Raw genomic sequence first — 19,906 nt, 5'->3', positions numbered from 1 at the left:
TCTTAAAGGCACATAAAAGTAATGAAAACCGTTTCTGTGTTATACTCTTAAAAACAAATAGACTTCATTCACTCTCAGAAGTGCATGGATCTCCCAGCCTATATTGTTAATGGGCTTTTGCACTTATTTTACCTTGTTTAAAAAACTCCAAGCAGGAGCAGAAGTGATGGCTTTGCTACTACAAGATTGCTCTTCCTGTAAAACATCAGATGACATTTACATTTTTGAAATGCATTTTAAGATTAGGAAAACGTGTCTAGTAAACAATTACAGTCGTACTACATTCTTAATGTAGTTGCAAAACACCAGAATCTTGTTTTGAAAGATCACAAACTTCCTACGGTGCAATTTTTAATCTTTAGTTTAAAGATTATGGTGTTTAGCTGAAGCAGAAACAAGGAAATGGGTTCAAGACTTTGAGGAAAGAGAACAATGTGTTTGGACTGGTTTCGCTTCCTAGCATTGGAAGGAAAAGAGGTTTTCCTGTGCTTGCAGAAACAGCAATATGCTGAAAGCCTTGTCAACAGGCTTTGTCTTGATTAATAGGTTTCCCACCAAGAATTTTCTATATGCATTTTGAAGAGAATTTTTTTTTGCTTTTGGTACAAAGGGAGCCATAATTATAAGTGAACATTTATGACTCAGCATCACTGCAATTTTTAAAATGTGTTTAGAAGTAATGCCCATTATGTTAATGAACATAACTCTAAAATAAATAAATAAATGAAGGAAGGAAGGAAGGTAGGTAGGTAGGTAGGTAGGTTCTGGCACAACACTTTGAATCACACTGTGTTTGATTGTCTCATTTTACAGCTATCACTTCTCTGTTTCCCAGTACTGTGGTGCTGTTAAAATTACTGGTACAAGCAAGCACGGTGCTGATAACACCAAGGTTGCAGGTTTGGTCCCCTTATAGGACAGCTGCATATTCCTGCATTGCAGGGGGTTGGACTAGATGATCCTTAGGATCCCTCCCAACTGTACAATTCTATGAAGCCAATGTTTTAATTTGCAAAAAGGCTTGTTTCAAGATCCCCAAATGCAATGGGCTAATAGACTCGATGTCCTACACCAATAACTTCTTTCTTGCATCTCCTTCCCTCTTTTTTGTATCAGCCTTCTCAGAAGCAACAGTTCAGTGAAACTCCCAAAGGTAACATACGTTTCGACTTGAGGCGAAGGAAAGACACGAAGACCCTACTTTGGTGGAATCTACACACACATGACGTGGGTGGCGCTGTGGGTTAAACCACAGAGCCTAGGACTTGCCGATCAGAAGGTCGGCAGTTCAAATCCCCGTGATGGGGTGAGCTCCTGTTGCTCCTGCCAACCTAGCAGTTCGAAAGCATGTCAGTCCAAGTAGATAAATAGGTACCGCTCACCAGAAGCGGCTTAGTCATGCTGGCCACATGACCCGGAAGTTGTACGCCGGCTCCCTTGGCCAATAAAGCAAGATGAGTGCCGAAACCCCAGTCGGCCACGACTGGACCTAATGGTCAGGGGTCCCCTTTACCTTTACACACACATTTTTTAAAAAAGAAGTTTTGAAAAAGGCATTGAATTTTGCATAGCTCACTCTGGCCTTCTCCTGTCACATTTGGATACAGTATTGAACTTTACAACACATTTAAAAAGTCGTCTTGGCAGCTGTGTAGCTGAGGACTTTGTGTGGCATTAACTTTGGTTGAAGAGATCTAGACCTGGAGATCTCTAGAACATCTGGAAAGGCCCTCTGCCGGGTAATGGTTTGACTGATCGAGATTCAAGGCTATATGTCTATGTAAATATGTATTTATATAGCTTTGAATTTATAATGCCCTGAATCTCGATGCCAGGCGCGCCTTGAGTCAGGAAAAGCGGCTGCTTTCCCGCCCCCTGCGACCAATTCAGTGGTGGATGTGACAGGTGGGTGCTCTGGGCACCCGGGAACTGTAGCACCCTCGCTAGTCTGCTCCCTTCGCCTCCCAGGCTGTCCGCGAGGGGCGCCTCCAGTCCTCACCTGGCTCTTCTCCTCGCCTTGGTCGTCTCCAAAAGGTGGCGCAGGCGGCGGCGCGCTCCGGGCCTGGCGCCAAGCCGCTGGGTTTCCGGAGGGCCGAGCCTGCGCCTTGTGGTGGCCCCTCCTTCCTTCCTTCCCTCCCTCCCTCCTCCGCTGGCCGCCGTCGCTTCGCGCTCCCCCTTCGGCGCCGGTGGAGGGGAGCTCCACACAGGAGCGGCGGCGGCGGCTTTGGCACCGACTCCCGGGAGGCACAAGCTGCGAGGCGGCGCGCAGGCCTGGGTCGGAGAGCGCGCCACGCCACGCCGCGCCTGGCTTCGCTTCGGGGCGTCTCCGGGGCTGGAGGTGCAACAAGGACGGGGCTCCTTGGCGCGCAGTCTCCTCGCGTCGGTTTGGAGTTTTCCTCAGGCAGCAGGCATAAGAGTTTCTGGTTTCTCTCTCCCCATCCCAACCCCCTTTTTTTGTGAGTGTGGCTTTCTTCCCTCCTCTCTTGAGTGCAGGTGCCGCCTCTCTGCAAATAAAATCTCTGGAGAGAGAACCGGGCGGATGGAAGATGGGGCTTAGCTCAATGCGATCCTATCGGGCATGGATCTAGCTGTGCATATTGACCTGGGAGCAAATCCCATTGAGCTCCAGCGGCCCAAATGAAAGACCGCCCCGGCACTTTTCTCCAAATGACTTCTTTTCCCTTGCAGCCTGATGGTCTGGGGCTGCCTTTGCAGGCTTTTCAGCACAACCCCTTCCTCTGTCCTCCACATTTTGGGCGACAGCTCCCATCATCCCTGATCATTAGCTATGCTGGCTGGGGTGGGGCTGGTTGGAGTTGTAGTCCCAATATCTGGAAGACCCTCGGTTGGCTCCCTTTCTTCTTCCATGCTGCCTAAATCAGTGAAGCAGCTGTGTCAGCTTGTCGCTGCCTTCATTTCCCTTCCCTTCCTCTGTTGTCTTCAGGTCCTTATACTTTGTAGGTCTTCCTCTCCCTGTTCCATATCTCTGACTGCCTGATGTTTCCGCTTGGATACTTCAATATTATTGTTATCCTTCTTGTTTGCATGGCACAGCGCAAGAGATTCCTGATCTTGGGGAGCTTTTAGTCCAAAATTTGAAACAAGGAAGGAAGCAGGCAGGAGCAATACATGTGATTGTTTAAGTTTCATGTGTTTATGCTTGGCCAAAGGGTTCCTAACTATGTTAAGGCATGGGAACTAGGGGAATGCGCCAAAGGCTTTGTGGAAAAAAAGGTGTGTTTTGAAAAGGGATGTGAATGAACTAAGAGAGGAGTCAGTACACAGGTGTTCTGGGATCCAAGCAATAAGAGGCAGCAAGAGGAAAAAAGTCGGGCTGTGGAATCTGTAGCTCTGTATGTGCAGACCATATCTACTAGATCCAGATTATTCTACGGTGTTGTTTGAAAGATTCCTGCATTGCAGAAGGTTGGACTTAGATGACCATCATGGTCTCTTCCAACTCTGTGATTCTATGTTTCTGTATTCTGCATATGCTCAGAAACACTTTTCTTTATTGTTACAGGTATGAACCCTGGCACTGAAAAATATCGTGGCAATGAGCCTTGGTTAACGCCTGTTTGAAAGCTCTGCAGCAGGCAGGGAGGCTGACAGCATCTCTCTCTCTACCTTCCCATTCCTAAGGACCCAGAGCCATTAACCACAGAGGTAAGGTTTGTCGGGTGTCTTCCAGGATAAATGGACATAGATATCAAAATCCAAGAAGATGCGGAGTTTCTGTACTTGATTATGTTTTCCATGGAGACAGACTATAATGCTATGCATTTTGTGGCGTGTTGTGGAATAGGGGTGAAGTTTTGCATTCATAAAACTTTCAGGAGAAGGAAGTTCGGTTTCAAAAAGCTCAAAAATGTCCAGATTATGGTGGAGAGAATTGCGTTAGGCAATGTAGTCGATAATAAACGGTATGCATTGAAGTCAATGTATAATTTACTCCAGAAACTACTTGTGTGGTCCTTTTTCTTCCTCTTAGTACATTTACAATGTATTAGTGGGCCATAGACACTTTTTTTGGATGAGTAGCTGTGACAAACTGGTATGTATTAAATTTGGAAAGGAAAAGAGCGCGCTCTGAAATTTTTAGCAGGAAAGGCATAACCGAACCTGAATACGCACTCTTCTTTAAGAGCAGAGGAATTTCGACTGCATGCTAGTGTTTCTGTCAAGGCACTAATCTCATTGTGCAGTGGTGAGATAGGTAAGATTGTCCACATGTTCTCCTGAGCGTCCTCTCCATCACGGTGGAGCTGCAGGCACTGAAACAGGTCAGCCAGTAGCTAGGGCACAGAGCTTGGAAATCTCACAGTGAATTCCACTGAACGGAGGTGCAAGTGGATGTAATTGTACCACATGGCAGTGGCCAAGACAGCCCAAGTAACTGTCCAGCTGAGCTTTTTGGGGTTGTGAAAGGGTTGTTCAGTTTGAACTTGTCTTCAGATACAGTCATACCTCATGTCACGTCCGCTTCATGTTACGTTCTTTCAGGTTACGTCCCGCAGCAACCCAGAAGTACCGGAAAGGGTTACTTCCGGGTTTTGCCGCTCGCGCATGCGCAGAAGCACAAAATGACGTCACGTGCATGCACAGAAGCGGCGAATCGCAACCCGCGTGTGTGCAGACGCGCCGCTGCGGGTTGCGTTCTTTTCATGTTGCAAACGGGCCTCCAGAACGGATCCCGTTTGCAACCAGAGGTACCACTGTATGTATAAGGCGGTACGCTTGACCTAAGTTGTTCGGTATGTTTGTGTCATAGTACAAGAACCCTATAGAATCATAGCATTGTAGAGTTGGAAGGGACCCCCAGGGTCATCTTGTCCAACCCCCTGCAATGCAGGACTCTTGACTAAATCATACATGACAGGTGGCCGCCCAATCTCTGATTAAAAACCTCCAAGGAAGGAGTGTCCACCACCTCCCAAGGGAGACCGTTCCACTGTCAAACAGCTCTTCCCGATTTTTAGTTGGAGTCTTCTTTCTTGTAACTGGAAGCCATTGGAACGAGTCCTCGGAGCAGGGGGAAACAAGCCCTTAAAATATTAGAAGATGGCTATCATATTTCCTCTCAGTCTCCTCTTCTCTAGGCTAAACACACCCAGCTCCTTCAACCATTCCTCATAAGGCTTGGGTTCCAGACCCTTGATCCAACTTGTTAATACCCTTCTTAAATCATGGCACCCAGAGCTGGACGCTACTCAAGGTGTGGTCTGGCCAAGGCAGAACAGAATGGTACAAGCAGCAACCATTTTAGGCATGTCCAGTTGATGCTCAACTGCTGACGCATGGGCCCTTTTTGACCCAGAAGACAGAGGAATGGGGGCAGGGTGGAGGTGTAATGGGGCGTAACAGGCTTATGCATGCCCTGCTGACACACGCGGGGACCAGGAAAGGAATCCCTGCTCAAAATGGCGCACTGTCTGCACTATTATTTCCCTTGATCTGGACACCATACTTCTGTTGATGCAGCCTAGATTAGCATTGCCTTCAACCTGGCCCAGTAGAAAAAGGTGATCATCCATGTGGATGATCATCCATCTTTATGGCTTTACGTTTCCATATTAAATTCTCATTTTTTCTTACATGTTGCTTTAGCTATGGTATGATTATGTTCCCATTTGTTTGCATACACGAGAAACATTTCAAAAACTACTGGGGTAGTGGAAAGTTGTTTCAGAACTGCCTCTCACCCCTTGACTTTTAAGAGGTTCTCAGGGACAGAGTTTGAACCATGAAAGCACTAACCGCAAAATCCCATGAATTCCACATACACAAAAGGCAATGTGGCTATCTGATCAGGCATTTTCTGCCCTCCGTTTGTTTTGGTTTCCATTCTTTTCTTGCATGCAGAGGAAGCAAATCCCTCGAGAGTCCTGCGCGGTTTCCTGACTTGAGTTCCCAGGCATCTCTTGGGAACAAGAGTTTCCCTTCGCCTATTGGCTCCGCAACTGCGACAGCGATAAATGCTATATGAACACATGTTTGTGCCAAGAGGAGAGTCTTTCTTGCCAAGAGATCTATAGCTGCATGCTTTTAAAAAAACCAAACACACATACACAGACTTTAGGTTTATGGTTGAATAGAATCAATTAACTGAAGTCGTAGGTATGCCATTCTTAAACTGTTTTTCTGTGTGTTTGCTTTAGGTTTTTCAGATTGCCATGTTAATGCTTCTTGCGTTTGGAGTCCTACTTCAAGAAATCTTGGCCAGGACCCAAGGTGAAAGTCTTACTGATGGCAGCAACATTCCACGAGTGCCATTGTATAGCTATGGAAACATCAACTTGCCCGAAGAACATATCCCATACTTTTTGCACAATAACCAGCCCTTTGCCGCAGCCTGCAAGAACGATCTTCATTGCCCATATAAAGTAAATACTCCTCTCTTTCTTTTTTACTGGAGCCTAATGCCGATTTGTTGTGTTCTTAGAATCAAAGAGGTTGAAGGTGATGATAACTGGCTTCTTTTCCAGAAACCATGATGGTGATGATGCCAGACTCCATGTTAGGCCACTGCCTTTGTTGGGCTATCCAAAATGTCACAAAATAGTGTGCAAGCTTTCAAGTTCTCCATAACGTTTAATCAGGCTTGGTGTTAAAAAAATGTAAGGGTACCAGAAGAGGGCGTGGGAAGAGTGGGTGCCCAAGCTATCTGTGTCTGCATCTGGTAAGAATATTAGGATGGAGTGCGCAGGGAGGTAGCATCAACCCGAGCCAACGATCAGGGTTCACATCTGGAGGGCACCAGGTTGGGAAAGGCTGCTCTAGAGCCTTTAATCTGATAGATGCTTCCATGTCTTTAATTTCCTCCGTATTCTCTTTGGCTGCTGCTAACAACATACTTGTTTATCCAAGCCTACCCAGATACATAGGGACGCGGGTGGCGCTGTGGGTTAAACCACAGAGCCTAGGACTTGCTGATCAGAAGGTTGGCAGTTCGAATCCCCGCAACAGGGTGAGCTCCCGTTGCTCGGTCCCTACTCCTGCCAACCTAGCAGTTTGAAAGCACGTCAAAGTGCAAGTAGATAAATAGGTACCGCTCTGGTGGGAAGGTAAACAGCGTTTCCATGCGCTGCTCTGGTTCGCCAGAAGCAGCTTAGTCATGCTGGCCACATGACCCAGAAGCTGTATGCCGGCTCCCTCGGCCAATAAAGCGAGATGAGCGCCGCAACCCCAGAGTTAGCCACGACTGGACCTGATGGTCAGGGGTCTCTTTACCTTTTACCCAGATACATAGAATGCTGGTGTGTTTTTAATTTATTGCTGGTTTTAACTTTTAGAATGCTTTGATTGCTTTTACTGAGAATCTTAACTTTTTTTTTTAAAAAAAATAGTCTTTATTGATTTAAATTACACACATATACAGAAAATTTACGAAGGATTTACAATCTCATATTGCAGTTATATAAGATCATATTGTACCAACCATACCATATTAGCAGAACTCGAGTGATACCTGTAAATAAAACACATAACAAATGTCACTTTTGGAGTAAATAGGAACAATACTAAAGAATATGAAACTGTGCAGCAAAAAGAAGGACAGTATAAACAGTACAATGAGAATGATCGGAAGTCTCGTTTTGTCAGAAGTCTTTTTATTTAAGTGTTTATTAAGATGTTAATAGGAAGATTATGTATGTAAATTTGTTTCTGTTCTTCTCGTCTTTTTCTCCTGCAATTTCTTCTCCTTTTTCTTTCTCAATTGTTTTTCTTTCTTGACAATCTTAACTGTTTTATTCTTTTCATAAACTGCTTTGAGGTTTCCTACAGTCAAGCGGTATATAGATGTTATGAAATAAACACCTTGATTGACTTACAGCATGTCCATGTGTAGAACTGGAGGCTCAAATCTTTAGAGGTAAAAAGTACATGCAGGTTATTTGTAGATCAAATTTTTGCAAGCATTTTTGCAAGCTTGCTCGTTCGGCAACATGGCACCAACATCCAAAGCAAAGTTGGCATTTTCCTGTGTTTTCAGAAATACTTGAAGAAATTGAAAGCCTGTTGGGGTTATGAGAAATCATGCAAGCCTGAAAACCGTTTTGGATATCCGAAATGTGATTATGCTGAGATTGGATGGTAAGCGTACATTCCACGCCCCCGTGCCTCCTGCAAACTCAGGCCAGGGCCAAACCCAACATTCAGTTGCATATAGAGAACTTCTGCTGGTATTTATTTATTTTGGTACATGAAACAAGACCCAAAGCCTCCCAATTTATATGCTGCCATTTGTTTTTCCAGAGCCACAGGTTCTGATAACATGTACCAGGGATATAGTAGTGCAACATTTTAATTAGTATATAGATAGATGGATAGATATAGATATGCATATGGGGTCGCGAAGAGTCGGACACGACTAAATTACTGAACAACAACATATACATATGTGTGTGTGTGTGTGTGTGTGTGCGCGCGCGCATAATACTTCTAACATCTCCACTACTGATCTATTCCCATCCCAAATGCCAAGCAGGCGCCCCTGTGCCTTCTTGCAGATCAGTTAAGTGCTACCCTTTTTGTGCATAGGCAGAATATGTGGAAGCTCGCTCTTCTTCGTTGTTACACTCAGTAAACCGAGCTTATAAGGTTGTGCAGCAGCATTTATTAACCCATAGACTGGGTTTATTCCCATAGTTAAAGCTTGATGTTTTCTCAAATGGACACACTTGCATTATTTCACCATGTAAGGGCTAACACCATTGAGGAGGCCCAGGATGTATTCTGGAAGCAAGCTGACTTTGGTTATGTTAAGGAGAGGATGAATGAAGTGAAGACTCACTGCAGACCTAAGGCAATGGTAAGCATGCTTGTATGCATTCCTGATGCTATGCTCCACTTCCCTCCCCCACAATTCTTCTTAAATATATATATATATTTATGTTGCCTTTGTCATAGGCAGATTCTTCACTTCAGTGTTCTCGTTACCTCCAGTATTGCAGAGCAACAAATCTATACATTGATTTAAGAAACCCCAAAAGAAACCATGAGAGGTACGTACCTTACTTACATTTCAACAGGAGAAACAGACACACTAAATATCCCTATTAAGCAATTCTGCTCATCTATAAAATACTTCTATTTTTAAAAAAATATTTCTCTAATCTGTCATTAACAGATATATGCCAGGACTCAGAAATCTGCGTAGGTTTAGTCATCCAAGAATGATGTCTAGAAATCTCTTCTTTTTTTTTTTTACTTTTTAAAGAATCATTTGCTGGCCCTCATGATTGGGCTCTCCAGGTGTTGCTGAACAACAATGCTATAGCAGGTTCTGCAAACATCTTTCTGAATTTGGAAAAACACAGTTATTTTCTAGTTGGCTGTTTTTTCAGTACTTTAATTCACGAAGCATGTTTTTGTTCTCAGGTTTGTTTCAGTTTTACGTTCATACCGTTAAAAGTGTGTCTATATATAGTCATTGTATGACCGTTACACTTATTTCTTGAGACCCTTAAAACATTTGCAGCTGTGTTGATTGAACTGTAGGCTGGATGCATGTTGAAGCAATGACATCACCATTTTGGTTCACGCGAGACACTTCAGGGATCCATGCAACCCATGTTTCCAGTATATCACATGCAGTGCAATCCTGCACTTGCTTGCTCAGAAGTCAGTCCCACAATATTTGGTGTGGGGCTTATATGGAAGTCATGGTGTTTAGGATTGTAGCCTTTGACTGCAAGCTTGTGCTCAGTGATCTGGCAGTGAGCTTCATTGAATACCACAGAGTTTAATTTTGAGTAAGCATGCCCGTTGTACAGGGTGACAAGTTAAAGCGTGATGATGAATCAATGCCTTGATGTACATCATTAATCAAGAGAGTGCTCACAAGGTAGTCCAGTTTAGAACTGACACTTGATTTGAACTTCTGCTAATAACGTTTCCCCTCTTTAAATAGATTCAATGAAGACTTCTTCCAGAAGGGTGAAATTGGAGGCCACTGCAATTTAGACATTCAAGCTTTCCTTGCTGAAGGGCAGCGGAAGAGCCCTTTACAGTCTTGGTAAGATTCGTAGCTGTCTGCTATTTCTTGTTTCTCTACGATATTTGCAGAAAAGCTCAGCTCCCAGTACTGTGCTCAGCTGAGTACTCCCCTTCTCTCCCACCAGGCACACCCATCTATGGGGGCGGGGTGGAGGCCCCCCCAATTTTCAATGGGGGGGCCAGGCCCCCTCAGTGTTCCCATTGGGCCCTCCCGTGGCACTGCAGGCTCTGTTGGGCCCTCCTGTGGGCTCCATACCACGTCATGCGCACTTGCCAGGCGCCCCCCCCCCCATATGGGGCAGAACCCAGTGTGCTTGTCTCCCACCACATGTCACAGCAGTAGTTAGGGGTGCAGTTGTTTTTTAAGGAAGAAACAGGCTTCTATGATGGTGGAGCAAAGGGACAATGATTGAGGTGATGGTTATTCCGGTCTAAAATGTTAGCAAAGAAAAGCAGATCATTGTGGCTGCATTACACATAAACGGCCTCGGTCCATTATACCTGAAGGAGCGTCTCCACCCCCATCGTTCTGCCCGGACACTGAGGTCTAGCACTGAGGGCCTTCTGGTGGTTCCCTCACTGTGAGCAGCCAAGTTACAGGGAACCAGGCAGAGGGCCTTCTCGGTAGTGACACCCGCCCTGTGGAACACCCTCCCACCAGATGTCAAAGAGAAAAACAACTACCAGACTTTTAGAAGACATCTGAAGGCAGCTCTCTTTAGGGAAGCTTTTAATGTTTAACAGACTACTGTATTTTAATACTTTGCTAGAAGCCACCCAGAGTGGCTGGGGAAACCCAGCCAGATGGGCGGGGTATAAATAATAAATTATTATTATTATTATTATTATTATTATTATTATTATTATTACATTCTTTTCTATGCAAACTGTTGTTGTTTTTTTAACATGAAAATCCGCAAGTAATAGGGAAACCTGGGAAATGATGTGGCCTGTTTTGCATAGCCTGTATCAAGGGTGGGGAACCTTTGGTCCATCAGGTGTTGCTCCCAGGTCCACAAGATCGAGTGTGATGAGAGAGGGAGAAAATCTTACCCACTTTCTACTTTCCCCATGCCATGTGTAGTTCTTCTGTCATGTTACCTCCTGCTCATCTTCCCTCTAAACTAAAAAGTCCCAAATGCTGCAGCGGTTCTTCTTAGTGGGGTTGCTACGTCCCTTAGATAATTTTGGTCGATCTTTCCTGGACCTTTTCGAACTCTACAATATCCTTTTGGGGGCGAGGCAATCGGAACTGTACACAGTATTCTAAATGCAGTCACATCATAAATGCCTGATGAGAGCTTCAGTTTTGTTTTCAATTCCTCCTCTAACGATCCCTAGCATGGGATTTTCCTTTTTCATAGCCACTACACACTTAAGGGACGCAGGTGGCGCTGTGGGTTAAAGCCTCAGTGCCTAGGGCTTGCCGATCGAAAGGTCGGTGGTTCGAATCCCCGCGGCGGGGTGCACTCCCGCTGTTCGGTCCCAGCGCCTGCCAACATAGCAGTTCGAAAGCACCCCTGGGTGCAAGTAGATAAATAGGGACCGCTTACTAGCGGGAAGGTAAACGGCTTTCCGTGTGCGGCTCTGGCTCGCCAGAGCAGCGATGTCACGCTGGCCACGTGACCCGGAAGTGCCTTCGGACAGCGCTGGCCCTTGGCCTCTTTGAGTGAGATGGGCGCACAACCCTAGAGTCTGTCAAGACTGGCCCGTACGGGCAGGGGTACCTTTACCTTTACCTTTTACACACTGAGTCAGCATCTTCACTGAGCTGTCTGCTCCAACCCCTGACTTGGTCAGTCACCACCAATTCAAGCGCCGTGTGTGAATAATAATAATAATAATAATAATAATAATAATAATAATAATTTATTATTTATACCCTGCCCATCTGACTGAGTTTCCCCAGCCACTCTGGGCGGCTCCCAATCAAATGTTAAAAACAGTACAGCATTAAATATTAAAAACTTCCCTAAACAGGGCTGCCTTCAGATGTCTTTTGAAGATAGGATAGCTGCTTATTTCCTTCACATCTGAAGGGAGGGTGTTCCACAGGGAGGGCGCCACTACCGAGAAGGCCCTCTGCCTGGTTCCCTGTAACCTCACGTCTCACAATGAGGGAACCGCCAGAAGGCCCTCGGCGCTGGATCTCAGTGTCCGTGTATTTACAGGCCATTCACTCTGTTCAGAAACATGCTTTTGGAGCTCTTCATCGTTCTAACTACCGTGAACAATTTGCTATTGTCAGCAAACATGGCCACCTCACTGCTAACCCCAACTCTAGATAATTTATGAACAAGTTAAAAAGCCCTTTCTTCATTTAGAGAACTGCCAATTCATACCTCCGGCTACTGAAACAATACCTGATCTAGAAGAGAACCCTCTCCTCTTAGTTATCATCTTCTAGAAATATCTTGCAGGGCGCAAGTTCCATTAGCTGAGCCCAGTACAAATGGTATTACGTCATGGAAGAGACTTGCTAGGCTGTTAAATAGATCATGCTAATTGGCCTTGTACCTGAAGTCATGAATAACTTGTGTCTTTGCTGAGATTCCTTTAAAATCATGGTCAGTGCACTTGACATGAGCGTAGATATATTCAAATTAACTGGATATTGGAAACGCACGGACAGAGAGATTCTGTCTCCTGAAACTTTCCCCAGCTCTTGATTTATAGATCAAAGATGCTGCTTGCTCCTGAGATCAAAGGCAGAGTTTAACCTTTTGAAGCCTTACTGAAGAAGCTTCAGTTACAATTAAAAATAATTTTAATTGTCAAACTTTGTCTAACTTCACCAGCATTGTGAAGAGAAGTCTGCATGGTGCATTGCTTAAATTATTGTATTTGGATACGGGTGGTTTTTTTAAAAAAATATTTTTTTGCAGCTTCTATTAAATGACTGTAATTACAGGTTTGCAGAGCTCCAGACATATACGGAACTGAACTCCAGGCCTATGGAAGATGGCAGTTGTGATGTTATTATTGACAAACCAACTTATTTCATGAAGCTTGATGCAGGTACAAGCCAGTGTGGTTTTTGTATGTGCAGATCTCTACGACTCCTGGCAGTATGTCAGGATGATATGTTTGGAGGTGGTCATGTAAAGTTCATTGATATGCACAGCATTCCGCATGTATTGCATTATCTTGTATCATGCTCCAGCAAATTGGATATTGCCCAGCACACTTAGGTAAAGGGACCCCTGACCATTAGGTCCAGTCGTGGCCTACTCGGGTTGTGGCGCTCATCTCACTTTATTGGCCGAGGGAGCCGGCGTACAGCTTCCAGGTCATATGGCCAGCATGACTAAGCCGCTTTTGGCAAACCAGAGCAGCGCATGGAAACGTCGTTTACCTTCCCGCCAGAGTGGTACCTATTCATCTACTTGCACTTTGACGTGCTTTTGAACTGCTAGGTTGGCAGGAGCTGGGACAGAGCAACGGGAGCTGACCCTGTCGCGGGGATTCGAACCGCCGACCTTCTGATCGACAAGTCCTGGGTTCTGTGGTTTAACCCACAGCACCACCCGTGTCCCTCAGCACACTTAGGGGCAGGCTAAAAGTCAATTATGATATATTCTGTGTGCATAGGCAGCTTACACATGACTGTAGCACTTCTATGCATGCCACACGCAGGCTGAAGTCGATGTGGATAAGAACTGCTTTCCATCCCATTATTTTGAACTTCTTTTTTAAGTTTCTTAAATCTTAAAATATTTGTGAAGGTCCAGAGCTCGGTTCAAAGCCTGTTCTCAGTCAGCACTGGCATTCTGGTCAGCTTGGTTCAGTCTAAGATGATCTTCACCGGTTGACTTGAATGGAGCTCCTTGCTCTTTAAAACTCAGAAGCAGGGCTGTGTTCTCAAAGTCTTGTTTGTCCTGCGTTTGCAGCAGCACTCTGAGTGAGAACCGTTAAAAAGCAAGGGTTCTTGTCCAAGGACATAGAAACATTTGAAATAAATAAATGGAATAAATCTGGAACAGAGATGTCCCAGCATTTTTCTTTTTTAACATCTGGGCTGCACCAGTGTTCTTACACTTCACTGTTGTAGCCCTTTTCATTTGCAAAGGGCTTTGCAGTCTTTGTTTGCGCTCGCCTCCTCAAGCAAGAATGCAGAGAAATGGGATCGGTAGAATTTCCTTCGTCCACTCCCACCAAAAATGATTGTTACCAAGGCCATTTAGAGAGACTGGCAGAGATGGTTCTTGAGCCTGTGGTTTCTAGACCCAAGTCACACTCTTTGGCACATACTTGCCGCTTCACCATTCCAGCCTCATGATTAGATGTAAACTGCATGCTGTGGCGGGATGCAGGTGGCGCTGTGGGTTAAACCACAGAGCCTAGGACTTGCTGATCAGAAGTTTGGTGGTTCGAATCCCCACGACGGTCCCATTGCTCGGTCCCTGCTCCTGCCAACCTAGCAGTTCGAAAGCATGTCAAAGTGCAAGTAGATAAATAGGTACCACTCCAGCGGGAAGCTAAAGGGCGTTTCCGTGTGTTGCTCTGGTTCGCCAGAAGCAGCTGAGTCATGCTGGCCACATGACCCGGAAGCTGTATGCCAGCTCCCTCAGCCAGTAAAGCGAGATGAGTGTCGCAACCCCAGAGTCGGTCACGACTGGACCTAATGGTCAGGGGTCCTGCATGCTGTTTAGGAGATGCATGGTTTAATCTCTCATGGTTTTCTGTTTTAATGAAATGCAGTGTGTGTGTATGTGTTGCCAGTTTGAATTCAACAACCTTATTCAGGACTTCCCCCACCCTCACCTCTATTTCACTTTTCCTGATAAAAACAACCCCATCATGGTTGTTTGCCTTTTGGAGGTCTGTAGGGTAAGTGGTATTGATTTTGGTTAGGAAAAGGGTATGGCAGGGAAGGAGCAAACACTTTTCATCCAGCATCACTGGCCAGATCAGATGATTGGTAACTCTTAGTGGCTTCATTTGGTTAAAAGGAAACGTGGACAATTTGGAGATACAATCAAGACCTGCATAAATTTGGAGGGGGGGGGGGTTGGTCCTATAGAAATCTCTTAAATTTCTATAACGTCACCACTTCCTTTTCTCAGAACTAAAGAGGCCCAAATTTGCAACCTTTCTTCATAGGAAAGTTGCTATATTCCCTTGATCATTTTGGTTGCCCTTCTGCATGTGCAGTCTTATTGAGGTTTGTTTCTGGGTTTGTGGCCTAATCTTTTCTGATGTTGCAGATAATCGTCTCACGCAGATAATGTTGATATGTACACACACACACACACACACATATCTTATGATGGATTGTTAGCAACCATGAAGATCCACAGGGATGGAAGAACACAATAAAAACTGTTTTAATGGGTTAATAGAAAAGCTCACAAAATCCCATTGGGCAAAGTCTCATCCTTGCAAATAAGACTCTGAATGTGACATTCATATTCATCTTAGGTCTTATGCATTCATAGAACCAGTCTTAAATGCTAAAGATGGGCCTGGTGTAAAATTCTTCCAGTGAAATGAGGAGAAAGTATTAAGAGTACGCAGAGGTTTTGAAATGAAAAACCATGACAAGGTTTGTTTTCCTTTCTTCTCTCAGGTGTTAACATGTACCACCATTTCTGTGACTTTGTCAATCTTTACATCACTCAGCACATTACCAACTCGTTCAGCACGGACGTCAGCATTGTCATGTGGGATACCGTGAGTAGGATCTTCGTTCAAAACACACTGGTGTTCATAGATGTACTGTATTCACTGTTTGATGTAAACCACGGGCAGTATTAGCAAGGAGCATAGTTACTACTACCTGTGCCAGATGCTCTGTGCATAGACTGGTATAAACCATTGTCACTAGAGAGCTGGATTAAGTGAACTATCCTTCCAACAGGGTTGTATAGGAGGGATACAGTCAGTGTTCAAAATTAGCCAGGCGTGCTTTGCACCTGGCTGTGTGGACCACTTTGCGACCAAGTGAAAATCCCTGGGTGCCAGGATGGCTCCTGCCATCTCCCCCATCGGGGGATCATTGGATCCTGACTGTTTCCACACACTAATAACCCGCCCTGTAGAATTCTATCAGCTTTATTTTATCTGCACCATTGGAATGAGTTTCTGGAACCAAATTGCTTTTTCTGCGCAGCAGGAGCAGGAATCACCATAAGGAAAAAGAGGTAATAATAGGCCAATATATACGTGGACAGTCCCAGGATCAAGTGGCTTTTCTTCCTTTAAGTTCTCAAAGCTCTTAAGCTACCTCAAGGTTGCTATCTGAATAGTCAGAAGTTTAACTGTGAATCAACCACAGTCATTTGAAAAATAAGACTTGAGAGCCATCCTGCCCCAAAATGGCGACTAGACATTCCGTTTTGGCAACTGCAGCCTTGGTTTTAGGAGCCATTTGATGCCTAGTTTATATATCTTATACTGTGGTAACTCTGGTTACGTACTTAATTCGTTCCGGAAGTCTGTACTTAACCTGAAACTGCTCTTAACCTGAAGCACCACTTTAGCTAATGGGGCCTCCTGCTGCTGCCACACGATTTCTGTTCTCATCCTGAAGCAAAGTTCTTAACCTGAGTTACTATTTCTGGGTTAGCAGAGTCTGTAACCTGAAGCATATGTAACCTGAAGCATATGTAACCCGAGGCACCACTGTGTATCAGCCAGAGTGGGTGGCTGCCTCCTGTCTTAGCACTTGAACGTTACTTCCTTATGGAGGCTTCTCTTTTTCCCTTTTTGGGGGTATAATTTTTATTAAGTTTTTCTATTTTACCTTTTAGAATATTCATTTAAACAACCTTAAAATATCAATGACTTCCCTTCTTCTCCTTCCATGGTTCAGTTTGCATGCCTCTACCTCATCCTTCCAGATGTTTTTTGCCTACAACTCCCATGATCCTTAGCTAGCAGGACCAGTGGTCAGGGATGATGGGAATTGTAGTCTCAAAACATCTGGAGGGCCAAGGTTGAGGAAGTCTGCCATAGATCCCTGCATATTTTACATAAACTAAACCATTCAGTATTCCATCCATCAAAACTTATTTACACTGTTGAATTTATCTTAACGCTGCCAACGTTTTCAAATGTACACAATTTTCACCGGTATATTCATTAAACGTTTTCCAGTCTTCTTTAAATGTATATTCTTATTGTTCTCTTATTCTATAAGTTAAGGCTTCTCTTTCCACCCCCCACCCCCATCTCCAGCCCCTGTTTTCAACACCACCATTTCCCTCCCCCTCCCACAAAAAATAAAATCAAAAAATCTCTTAGGTGGTAAATATACTACAAACAGATGCACTTCATGATTACTAGCACATCTTTCGTACCTACGGGACCGCCTCTCCTGATATGCCCAGCGGAGGACCTTAAGGTCCACAAATATCAACACTTTGGAGGTCCCAAGCCGCACGGTGGTTAGATTGGTCTCTCTTTTTTTTTTTAGAAATTTATTAGATATTTTATACTTATAAAAAAAAACAGTAAAGGCAAAACAATACACACATTCAACAAACAATACATCAACAACAACAAAAGTATAAAAAGAAAAAATGGAACAATACAACATAAGGAAAAAACAACAACACAAAAACACAAATCCAAATTTTTGTATCCAGATCTTTCATTAGCTTATTTCCTTGACTTCCTCACACCTCCCTTTTTTGTATTCTGGTTCAAATTATCTGATTCAACAAATCCTTTCCCTCTTCTTCAATTTAGTCTGTAGTTTATCATAGCATAATTTAACTTTCAGTTTCCCAATTAACACATTAGCACTTAATGTTCATATAATTCTTAATAACACTTCTGCTAAAACCTTATAATTTCATTCCAATATTCATCTAACATTCATTAATTTTGCAATATTTCTATAAATATGCTTTAAATTTTTTCCAATCTTCCTCCGTCGACTCCTCTCCCTGGTCTCGGATTCTGCCAGTCATTTCCGCCATTTCCATATAGTCCATCAGTTTCATCTGCCATTCTTCCCAGGAGATTGGTCTCAACTAGGGCCAGGGCCTTTTCAGTACTGGCCCCGACTTGGTGGAATGCTCTGTCACAAGAGACCAGGGCCCTGCGGGATTTGACATCTTTCCACAGGGCCTGCAAGGCGGAGCTGTTCCGCCTGGCCTTTTTTTTTTGGACTTTTTTTTGGCCCTTGTGTTTCCCTCCCCTGATGGTTCTGATTTATGTGCTACTATTAAAATGAGGCTGCATTTTAAATTGTATTTTAACCCGTATTTTAATAACCCCATTATGTTTTATTGTAATTTTATTGGTGTTAGCCGCCCTGAGCCCAGCTCTGGCTGGGGAAGGGAAGGTATAAATAAATTATTATTATTATTATTATTTTCTACCCACGAGTCACTAGTTTGACAATGTTTTAAAGACTGTGTGTATATTTCTATGTAAAATCATTATGTGAATATCCTGCAGGAAATCACTGCATGAAAGACTGGAGTTTCCTGTTTTTCTTGTGTTATGCTCCTTGTCTCTCGCCCTCCTCCTGTCACCAACTGATGCTTAAAATAACTGTGTCCCTGCCACCTACTGGACAGTTCAAGGAACTGCCCACACCCTTTTGCCAGGCCTACCAATAGTCTTCAGGGTTCTTTGCCTCCCGCGTTTGCTGGATATTTTCTTCACAAGGCCGCTTATAGCAGATTTTGTGCCACTGTGAGAAAATGATGCTGGACTAGATGGGCTTATCGGCCAGTTCCAGCCGACTATTCTTATGTTTTTTCCTCCCCTCTGTACTGAAGCTGCCTGGTCTACCCATGTCTTTTCCCTATAAAATATATATCTAATTGCAACTCCCACCAGCCCTAGCCAGCATGGCCTATGGTCATGGTAGCTGGCAGCCAACAATATCTGGAGAGCCACAGTGTAGCCACTCCAGTATTTGGAAAACCAGCAGTACCTACAGGAGAAGCAACAGGGAAGTGATGCTTTTTTTGCGGATGATGCAGATCTTTGGCATGCAAAGTGGTGCTCCTGGGTGGAATCTACGCACGTATAAAAAAAAGCTGTGAAAATGTTTCGTTTTGTTGTTGTTGTGTTTTTTTTAAAAAACGTTTTGAAAAATACATTGAAATTGCCATGGCTCATTGTCGCCATCTAGTGTCACGTTTGTATATTGAACTTTACAACACACTTAAAAACGTTTTTATTTGCACCTGTATATCAGAGTCCCTGGTTTCATCCCTACCCAGTCCAGTTATACTTAGGGCTCTCCATTCTAGGACTGTCAACCGCGTATGACTTGGGTTCCCACCACACTACCTTTTCTTGGGAAACGGCACTGCTTAAGAATGTATGCTGCTTCCCCACAGCCACTCTGAAATTCTGTCATGCCATTCTGATCGACAAAAGAGATGCATTTAATTCCTTGCATTGCCAGATGGTGGTGCCAAGTAACTGCTTAAACTAGCTGAACAGAGGCAGTGAGGCTTCCCCCCCCCCCCCGCCCACTTTATACAATGCATGTAGCTTTTGGCTCTTGCAAAATTACAATTTTTACTAAATGTTAGTTTCTTTATAAGTGAGTGAAACAAAGCAGGAACTCAGTGAGGGAAACGTACCCAGCATGTTTCCTAACATACAAACAAATATGGCAAGGTGTACAATGTGTTTTTGGTGGGCTGGGGGTCATTTTACAATCCAAGGGCCACATTCTTTTTTTGGGTAATCTTCCGAGGGCCACAGTGCCTGGGGAGGGGGAGGCCAGAGGCAAATGCGGGCAGAGCAATGAATAGGAAGATCAATGTCCCTCCTTTTCAAATTTTGTATGAGCCTCAATTTAAGGTTCAGAGACACCCTTGTTATAGCAGTTGAAAAAGTTCCCCACTGTGTGGTCGAAACTGAGAACTCTAATTCTTTATTTCGATCCTCCCTCAGTACCTGTATATCAAACTGGTTTGCTCATAACAAAGAT

The 19,906-nt window shown here is 44.2% G+C and overlaps 1 protein-coding gene across 2 annotated transcripts in view; it reads left to right on the top strand.

The window, feature by feature from the left end:
- The first annotated feature begins 2,112 nt into the window (after positions 1–2,112).
- The window catches only part of EOGT (EGF domain specific O-linked N-acetylglucosamine transferase), a 31,122-nt gene continuing 13,328 nt past the window's right edge, over positions 2,113–19,906 (top strand). Inside the window, exons 1-9 of one of the 2 annotated variants that reach the window (XM_083425928.1) lie at positions 2,113–2,456; positions 3,524–3,666; positions 6,159–6,383; positions 7,994–8,094; positions 8,704–8,812; positions 8,911–9,005; positions 9,914–10,018; positions 12,911–13,017; positions 15,569–15,672. In XM_083425928.1, coding sequence (XP_083282054.1) covers positions 6,174–6,383; positions 7,994–8,094; positions 8,704–8,812; positions 8,911–9,005; positions 9,914–10,018; positions 12,911–13,017; positions 15,569–15,672 — 831 coding nt within the window. In that variant the 5' untranslated portion in view covers positions 2,113–2,456; positions 3,524–3,666; positions 6,159–6,173. The remainder of the gene's footprint in view (positions 2,457–3,523; positions 3,667–6,158; positions 6,384–7,993; positions 8,095–8,703; positions 8,813–8,910; positions 9,006–9,913; positions 10,019–12,910; positions 13,018–15,568; positions 15,673–19,906) is intronic. The other variant, XM_083425929.1, reaches the window with a different exon arrangement.

The sequence above is a fragment of the Podarcis tiliguerta genome (genome assembly GCF_965153285.1).
Source record: "Podarcis tiliguerta genome assembly, chromosome: 2".
Lineage (NCBI taxonomy): Eukaryota > Metazoa > Chordata > Lepidosauria > Squamata > Lacertidae > Podarcis > Podarcis tiliguerta.
The sequence above is the reverse complement of the archived record's forward strand: the minus strand, read 5'-3'. Positions and strand labels throughout refer to the sequence as shown.